A 10,122-nucleotide genomic window follows, 5' to 3' on the forward strand; every position below is an offset into this window, starting at 1 on the left:
CCCGTATGTTTGATGAGGAGATCCTCCGAAGCATTATGATGACTTGCATCATCCTCCATAATATGATTGTGGAGGATGAGTACGATTATGATGCTTTAGAGGTCTATGAACCGGATCCAATGAACACGGCTTTGACACGGATTTATGAAAGGCCTATGGGGCCAAATGGAGAACCGTTTGAGCCGGAACCGTTGGTGAGGGATGGTCATTTGATGACCCGAATGATAGATCGATATACAGAGATGAAATCTTCGTATATTCATGAAATGCGTCAAGTTCACTTGATGGAGCATCTATGGGCGGTGAAAGGCAATGAAGATTAATGATGGAGCATAGATGATTTGGTTATGTTTTATTTAGTTATGGTTAGGTTGTGTTGTATTTTTATTTATTATGGTTTGGTTGTGGTTGGTTATTATTATTGTGCCTTGTTTGTACTTTTTTTTTATTTTTATTATGTTTTGTTTGAAGTATGGAATATGTTGAATAAAAAGGTAATTTATTGAATGCTTTGTTTATTAAATAATGAAATGTAATACAAGTCATTACAAATTACTACTAAAATAAAATACATGAATTACAACAACTTTAATAGAAAACAACTAAAATACAAATACATAAAAGATATGCTAACTAATTTAATGGTTTCCATCATTTAACCAATCCGTGTTGCTAGGCCCATCATCCCGGAAAAGTCTTCTTCTCATAACATCCCTTAGTTCTAGCTTCCAAAATTGTTTTGTTTCAGGGGACATATGACTTGTATCCATCGCCATGGTTTCCCGATCTGTCTTGTCCGTTTCTTTTTTGCGCAAATACTCCCTTTCTTGTGCATACTCAGCTTGAAGGGCCAACTCGTGATCTTGGCGTTTTTGCTCCATTTCTATTCTTATGCCGTTTTGCCTTGCAATTTCCTCAAAAAATTGTGAATTTTGATTGCTTGAATTACCCTTCTTCTTTGCCTTCGCGGCCTTTCGGCCAATGGGCCTCGGCTCCTTTTCGATGGGTGAGTCTTGACTCATAGGAGAATCGAGAGGTGAATCCGATGTCATTGAATCACGGAGTGGCGTCTCGTTTAACACAACCTCCGGACCCGTCTGAATAATAACAAAGCGTTTGCAATATTTCACCACCTCCCAACATTCATGATGGGTGAAACTTTTTTTGCCACCCCCGGTTGCACCGAACCACATTTGTGCTTGAATCATCTATTTAACAAAAAAAATGGAAATGCAATAAATATTTAAAATATATTGGATATGCAAGAAATATTAACAACATATTGAAAATACAAGCAATATTAACAAAATATTGAAAATGCAAGAAATATTAACAACATATTGAAAATGCAAGCAATATTAACAAAATATTGAAAATGCAAAAAATATTAACAACATATTGAAAATGCAAGCAATATGAACAAAATATTGAAAATGCAAGCAATATTAACAAAATATATATATTAGGAGATTAAACTTAATAAAACAAAAATTATAAAATACTTACCTCGTTAGTCCGATTTTGCCCACTTCTATAGTTGTCCATCGCTTTTGCTAGGGCATTTCTCCATTTTCCCAACTCTTTATTGAGAATTTTCCACCTACTGGATAATGCCATCTCCGTACGAGTAGACCCCGGAATTTTTTCACAAAAATCGGCATGAATTTTTTTCCACATATGAAAAAATTTCATTTCATTGCCGGACACGGGACAATGACAAATTTGGACCCAAGCCTCACACAAGGAAACATCTTCCATTGTGCTCCAAGCCCCTCCGGTTTCGATAGAAGAAGCCATAAAAATATGAAATCAAAATGCTAGATGAAAAAGAGGAAAATGTTGAGTAAAAAGAGTGAATAATAGTAGAAGTATAATGAAATGTAAGAGTATTGGTGTTGAAAGTGAAGGGTATTGATAGGTATTTATAGAAAAAAAAATATCAGAATTTTTTAAAAAAATTTACGATTTTTTTTTTCATATTTTTTTGGCCCAAAAAAGCCTCAGCTGTTGGATTAATTTGGAGAAGCAGATCGGAAGGCTGGGGAGGAGACACGTGGCAACGTACCGTTGGAGCTGGCGTCGCGCTGACGTCAGCACGCGCCAACGGTAAAAAAATTTGAAACGCGCTCGCTGACGTCAGCATGACGCGAGGCTGACGTTAGCAACACGCGAGTTGGACCTCGGGCTGGCCCGAGTTGGTGGGTCCCACACCACCCCCGGGCCTGGGTTGCAAGCTGGAGCGACTTTTTTTTTTTCCTGCCCTCGCCTCGGGCTGGGCTCCCTTGCTGGAGCTGCTCTAAAAGCCAGAAGGCTCAGGTAAGAGACATATTAGGTTTATTTTTCTTTTCAATTTCTTTCTTCTCAATTAGGGTTAGGGAAGCTCACTCATTATGGTACAATTTACAAATCAAACTGGTATAATAGTGGCGACCAGTTAGATTTTTATTATCCTTCTTCCTATAAACCCTAGAAATACCGATGTCATAGTCACTCATTCCTTGGAGAAACCCCAAACGCATCCCTGGAGAAACCCCAAACGCATACCTTGTGATCTTCCTTGAGATTACTAATTCAACAATGATAACAAGAAGATAGAATGCTTGGAAAGGCTTGAGACAAACTAAGCTCTAATGATCTCCATGTGCTCAAAAATCAAACCCGATCTAATGCATCTTTGTGGTTTAATGAATATGGCGCTTTGCTTGAAAAAAGACTTGCACACCGTAGTTCAAATATCCTTTATAAAAAAAATTATATATATTTGCAGAGAGCTTCTATTGAAAGATTCCTCAAATAATTATTTGAGGGGCATTCTTGTAGGACCCAATCCGCATTGTATTTCACTAATCTAAACCGTTTACTTTGTAAATTTATATATCAATGCCCTCTTTATCAATCTCAAATAAATTCATTTTAGGAATCCTTCAATTGTAACTCAGTATGATATCATGTTAGTGTAAGTACTTCATGTTAGTCAGTGATCGATCTTTTTCCAGCAGTTTCTTTCAACCTTATATTATTTGTTGCTAGATCGACAAGTTGTTTTTACCTCAAGATGTACACCACATATAAGTTGGTCCAAAGGGTTGAGTAGCAATCCACACAATAAAGTGGTACCAAAATTAATGGATACACATGCTAAGTTCAGTAGTCTTTTCAAACCTACAAATGCTTGGCTGAATGTTAGGTTTGGAACTGCAAAGTTATGCAATAATTTACCTACTTTTGGTCATGCGGTTGAAGACTAGAAGCTTACATAGCAATAGTTATTGGTAGGCTGATTATTTTTGGCGGAGAACTTTCACTCAAGACAGAACTTTTCGAAATTCCAGTAGAACAAAACAAGTCTAAAGTAACTTAAAGAAATTTCTTCAAAATCTTGTCAGTTAACCATTTCCAAAAAGTTTACTAATTATACATATAACCGATTTTCTTCTGTTTCTTTTTCCTTTATAGCCAATTTGAACTAGGGCCCCTTCTAGCATTGAGAACATGCGTTTCTAGTATATAGCACCATATGTAATTAATTATAGGACTTTTCACATATAAGCCTATAAATGGGAGTTCAAATCTTCTGTTCCCATTTTCGCAGTCCCCCCTCTGTCTCCCATTTAGAATTTTGACACCTATAACACCACTTAACCCAGTCTTAAAAGTGTGAACCTTCCCAACAAAAAAATAAAAATAAAAACCCTGACTACAAACTGAAATTGGTATTTAGGTGACGAGGGGTAAACTTAAAAGATATTCAACCAAGAACGCAACAAACTTCACACACTCTAGACCTTGACCAAATACTCTTATGACTAGTCAACTGTCAGATATGAATTATACCAAAGAATAACATACACAGAGCATACCAAGATATACCTACAAGCCTAGAGAATTACTAGTGACAACCTAGGCACTCAGAAGGACCCGTCTATCTAGGCATCCCCTTTGCTAGCAACAACTATGGTGAAAGTGTGTGAAGACAACATAATCAAGCAAACACCAAACAGCAAATAATGATGACTAGTCAACTATGAGGATACAAATCTAGAATTCATACGATGACTAGTCAACCACAAAGAACACAAAAAATCATACGATGACTAGTCAACCACCAAGAACACAAACCCAGAATTCATACGATGACTATTCAACCACCAAGAACACAAACCCAGAAAAATTACAGAGATGCAATCAGAAATTGTCAACCAGAAACCCACCATTGGAAAAAACTGGGGGTCATCAACCGACCAGGCAATCCACTAAGTAGAAAAGGATTCTTACAAAGGAACACAAGCAAGCTCAAGAAAAATCTAGATCTATTTAGGAAGATGAGCTATACCTCCTTTGTGCAATCTTCTTCTCCAACTTAGCAAAGCTTGAAGCTCAGTTCTTCATGGCAATTGCAGCTCCTTCTCCAGCTCATTCATCCCATGGCACCAACTTGCAAGCTTTATCTCAGACATAAACCAAAATTTGGATTCAAAGGAGAATGACCAATTTCTTCAAGAAACCATAATCTTGAAGAAATCAATCTTGAATATAACCTAGATATATATGAAAGAGTGTTTGATATAGTAAGATGAGGTTTTCATATTTCAAATGCAGTTTTCAAAAAGAAACATTTTGGAAAACTCAAAGATGAAAAATATGAAGGTTACACTTAAGGAAGAAGAGAAAGTTTACAGAGAAACTTTCCAAAACTTGCCTACAAAAGTGACGGCTGCCAAATAAGGAATCCTTTGGCCTTTACACCCAAACATTCCCTAGGTCAGAATCGATACATGGCAGCAAAGAGAGAGAAGAGAATAGGACAAAATAGTTGATTATCCAGCTAGAAATCCTACAGAGCAAGGATGACTAGTCATACGAGAAACAGATGACTTGTCATCATTTTGTGAAATCAATTTAATGCAATGTGATGCAATGCACAATTTACCTTTGTCAATTTGCTTGAACCTTCATAGGATAGTTGTTTAGTTAAGAACACCTAGAGAAGCTATTCTTAATCTAAACTTGAGCTTGATAAAAACAATAAAAATCCTATTACAAAATTGTCAAGGGAAGCCAAAAGAAAAACTCAAAATGCATACATTAACACAAACTCTCCTTTGCCACACCCCTTAAACTTCACCATTTTTTGTTCTCATCTTCATTGCTGGTGATTATTGACCTACGACCGTTTCCGCTTAGGGATGGACCCAATATTTTAAAATGGGGTGGGCTAAATTTAGGTACTAAGCAGATAGAAAACTCAACAATACTATGTGATTTCACTGATAACCAAAAAAAAAAAAAAAAAATTTACAGCAAGAACAATAAAATCAATTACAAATCCTATTTGATAATTCATAACTCATAAACTGAAACTGATGCCCCAATTGCAAATCCGAATTGATAATTCATAAGTGTCACTTGCAAATCCTAATTGATACTTCATAAATTCCAAAAAAATCCTCAAATTAAAGCATCAAGAAATTGAGAGAAGCTTACATGACGAATATAGGAACTTGGTTCACTTGAATTAAGTCTTGAAGGTGAATGCAGAAGCAACAAGAGCGTTGTTTTTTTTTTTTTTTTGGGTAGAATTTTATTCTGATTAAGGTTTCAAGCCTTCTTACTGGAAGATCATTTGGAGAAACTGGAATATGCCCCTCTGCTACTGCCCACCAGCTGTTCGATTATTTGCTCCAAAGAAGCTCCAGGCAACAGCTCCTTTGCACAGGCTGCAGCGCGCAGGGCTGTTTGGTTTCTTCTTTTTAAGTGATATGTTCAAAATGCATAGTTTTGGTCCAAGTAAAACCAAAAAAAGAAAAAAAAAGAAAGGGCCAACAGCTAGCAATGGTTGACACCCCTTCCTGAGTTTCAATCGAAATTGGATACCCCAAATAAACCCTATCATCCCCAACTCTTAACCCTACACTTCCACACCTGAACCACCATTACCCACACCGGCCAACTCCCCAACCACATTCATTTTTTCTCAATCCTCCTTTGCCTCCATCATCCATTAGCTTTTCTCTTTAGCTTTTTTCATTATCATTGACTATCTCTCACTCTCTCAAATTGGTACAAATAAATTTCATTACATTCATTAAGCAACGAAACCCTGAACGGTTCTCTCTCCCTCTCTGTATTCTTTGATTCATTTAGTAGAAACCCATTTGTTTCAGAGGCAAAAGAAGCATTGTGAAATGGGCATAAGATGGATTTCTCTTTATGCTTTAATTAATTAAGATGGATTTTGGGTTTTGGTTAAGAGTGCTACTAAACAAACCCTAAAATTAACTGAGTACACCTTATGATCTAAGTACACCCTAATATTTAAATCAAAAAGTAAAATTAACTAAGTACACCCTAGTTAACTACCAAAAATACCCCTGTTACACCCTTATACACTCTATCACACAACACCCTAACCAATCCTAAGCCAAGTTTCTCTTTTTACACGAATTCGTACTCTGTTTTTCGATTTTGGATTTGCATTACTTTTGAGAGAAATTGGTAAGGACTGTATTTGTGCATGAATGAAATTTTGTGTTGATTTGTCAAATTGCATTGGCTCATCCAAAATTTCAACTGCAGTTGTGGCTAAAGATGGGAGCTGGTCGATTGAGAAGCCAACACTTCAGAACATGAACAAGCAAGGTGAGCAAGATTGCTTCAGTTTTAACATCACAATAACTGAGGGTCCTTTGTAGCAGTGTTTACCTAAATGGTGTACATATTGATGATGGTTGTCATGTCGACAGTTGAAACTAGTGTAACACCCCATGATACAACAAGTGGAATGCTAACCAAGATATCTGAATCTGATTCTGAAACTCGGAATCGATTTATAAATTGTGAATAGTTGAGGAACTTGAGTGGAGAATTGAAAGGCAACCTTCCTGATAACTGACTTGAAACCGCAATCCAGTTTTCCAATAAATGAATTACGATTGCTCTAACAGAGGAGGGAGAGAGAGATGGAGACAGGGAACAATAAAACGAAAATAGAAAAGTTTTCTCCTAGCTAACAGAGTTGTCGAAACTCTGCATTTGGATAACACCAATAAAGGCATTTGGAGAAGATGCTCAACCCAGCAAGATCAGAAAATTGATTGTTAGACGTTAGAATAAAATTTTCAGACTCTACGACAGGCGGATGAAACTCATTGTTTATGTATGTACGGATAGAAATTACATTTGCATTATTATTAACATATGGTCAATATGTTCTTTTTGGTCATTTTATATTAAGGTAAATTAGTAATTCAGTTAATAGTTTGGTAGTAGGGCTTAGTTAATTTTATGGTTCATTTAGCAGCACTCTTGGTTAATTGATTGAGTTTTGGTTTTGGTTATTTTGTATAGATTTTTTTCAATTTATTTATTTGTATATATTTTTAGTTTTTAATTAATTAATAAAGATTGTTGTGGTTTGATTAAAGCTTGTTAGTTTGTATATAATTAACATGGTGAATTTGTTAATATGATTAATATGGTGTTTTAGCCTTTTAAATATCGTTTAAATTATCATGGTATTTAGTAATTTTTTTAATTTAATTTAATTTAATTTAATTTTAAAGCTTTTAACCTATGAAATATTAATAATATATTAAATCAATAGATTAAAATATAAAATCTCATCATTCTTCAGGCAATTGTGCACTAACTAACCATGATGCATTATATTAATAATATATTAAATCAATAGATTAAAATATAAAGTTAAAAAATTTTCAACAAATTATGGGGAAGATTCTTGAAAACCTTGTATATGGTGTTGGATTTCTCAGTGTAAATTAAAAGTAAACGATTATCATTATGTTAGGAATAAGCATATAATTTCTTATTACCACATCCTACAATTAAAAAACTGCTTCAGTTTATTTTGTGTGGAAATTGAGTTTGATTCTAAGTGTGCCATCTGTTTAGCTTTCGAACTTGATTCTAAAGGGAACCCAATCTTTTTTTTATATATTTTTGTTAATACAAGTGATAGTCTAAACTACAAAGGGGGGAGAGAGTTTCTTACACATACACTATCAATGTGCCATGGAGATTCGAACTTGAAATTATTAGTCTGCATGTTAAAACCCTTTTCTAAAAATGGGCTAGACATCGTTGGCCACCCCAGTCTATTCTTAATTTACTTGTTGAGGATTGTGTTAGGTTTTGTAATTAGGCCTATAGTAACAATTATGTGCTATTTTCACAAGATACGACACATAGCAGATTATGGTTCACTAGTATTCGATGCGAAAACATGGGCAGATCTATGTGCCACTCCAGCCCAATGCTGAATTTTTAGAATATAACTTAGGCTAAGTTGTCCAAGTCCAAACTATGTAAATCAAATATTAGCCCACCCGCTATGTACAAATCAGGCCACCTCTGCAGAAATTCCAACCATTGGATTGACTGGAATCCATGTTATGCAACTTTGGAGCCATGTGATGCAACTTTGGAGCCCGTTTGATTATGTATGTTTATAATAAAGATTAATAATTTTTATGTAATAAATGTTGTTGATATGTGGTCATGAGAGATATCCGTTTAAGGGATCTCCACCTTCTTTCGTACCACAAATCCGGATGACATCATGTTTAACTTCATCATGGAAGAAACCGATAGAGCTCATGAAGCTTCAGCAATCATTATTCATACTTTTGATGCCTTGGAGCCAGATGTTTTGGATGCTCTCTCATCTATGCTTCCCCATGTATACACCGTTGGCCCTCTTCAATTGCATCTCAATCAGATACCAGAACACCCTTTGAAAATGGGATACAGTCTATGGAAAGAAGAAACTGAATGCCTCGAGTGGCTAAACACCAAGGCACCAAACTCAGTTGTCTATGTGAATTTCGGCAGTATAGCAGTCGTGACACCAGAACAGCTTGTGGAGTTTGGGTGGGGACTTGCAAATAGCAAACTTCCATTTTTTTGGGTAATTAGACCTGATCTTGTTATTGGAGAATCGGCTATTTTGCCGCCAGAGTTTGTGGCTGAAACTAAGGAAAGAGGTCTAATAGCTGGGTGGTGCCCACAAGAGCAAGTCCTTAACCACCCATCAGTTGGAGGATTTTTAACGCACAGCGGTTGGAATTCAACAGTTGAGAGCATTACTGCAGGAGTTCCTATGCTCTGTTGGCCATTCTTCGGAGACCAGCAAATGGACTGTCGCTATACTTGCAATGAATGGGGCATTGGCATGGAGATTAGTAATGATGTGAAGAGGGATGAGGTAGAGAAGCTTGTCAAAGAGTTAATGGAGGGTGAGAAGGGTAAGAAGATGAAAAATAAGGTCATGAAGTGGAAGAAACTTGCAGAAGATGCTACTGGTCCACATGGTTCTTCGTTCACAAACTTAGACAATTTAGTGAATCAAGTGCTATTGAGATAAAGTTAAAGATGTTTCCATAAGAATATTGATGTTAGTTATCATTTCCGTAAGAATGTTAGACAATCTGTAACCTGTTACTATATGTAGAATTTTATTCTGATTAAGGTTTCACTATGCTTCAAGCCTTCAACTCTGAAGTCTCATCATTCGTCAGGTAATTGTGCACTAACCCTGATGCATTAAATCAATAGATTAAAGAAAAGAGAAAATCCAACTTTGTTTCCTCGTCTTTCCTTATTCCTTAATATGTTTGACTGCTGAGCTTCTTTTTTTGACATTCTTCTTTGACCTCCTATTTTGGCTGCGCTCAATTCATCAATGCTTATCTGCAATTCTGCATGTAAGGGTTGAAAAAAAAAAAAAAAAAAAAAAAAAAAAAAAGAGCAGTGGAAGTGGAAGAAGCAGCAATAAATAAAAAATAAAAATAAAAAAAAAGAAGAAAGAGATATTAAATTTCTATAAACAAACCCAAAAAATGAAAGCTAGCCCTATTGAATTTAATTTTGATTATTAAATTACTTTGATGCCCTATTGAGTGTTTTATGCTTTTTTATGAGGTTTTGGGGTTGGGTTTGTTTTAAGAAATCAATGAAAGTTTTGTAATTTAAAAGAAGTTAAAAGACTTTTTGTTATGTTGTAAATGAGTTTTTGGTGTGTTTCTAAAGTACATTACATATAGGGTTTTTTTTTAAAATTTATAATTTGGGCTCCTATATTAGGTATAGTAGTGAATCTCTCAT

General features: G+C 35.5%; 1 protein-coding gene across 1 annotated transcript; it reads left to right on the top strand.

Moving 5' to 3' along the window:
• The first annotated feature begins 8,551 nt into the window (after window positions 1–8,551).
• Window positions 8,552–9,519, top strand: LOC117613728 (7-deoxyloganetin glucosyltransferase-like). The gene has a single exon (XM_034342300.1). It carries the CDS (start codon window positions 8,579–8,581, stop codon window positions 9,380–9,382), a length of 804 nt encoding a protein of 267 aa, XP_034198191.1. The 5' UTR covers window positions 8,552–8,578; the 3' UTR covers window positions 9,383–9,519.
• The last annotated feature ends 603 nt before the right edge of the window (window positions 9,520–10,122 follow it).

Source organism: Prunus dulcis, unplaced genomic scaffold, assembly GCF_902201215.1.
Source record: "Prunus dulcis unplaced genomic scaffold, ALMONDv2, whole genome shotgun sequence".
NCBI classification, from domain to species: domain Eukaryota; kingdom Viridiplantae; phylum Streptophyta; class Magnoliopsida; order Rosales; family Rosaceae; genus Prunus; species Prunus dulcis.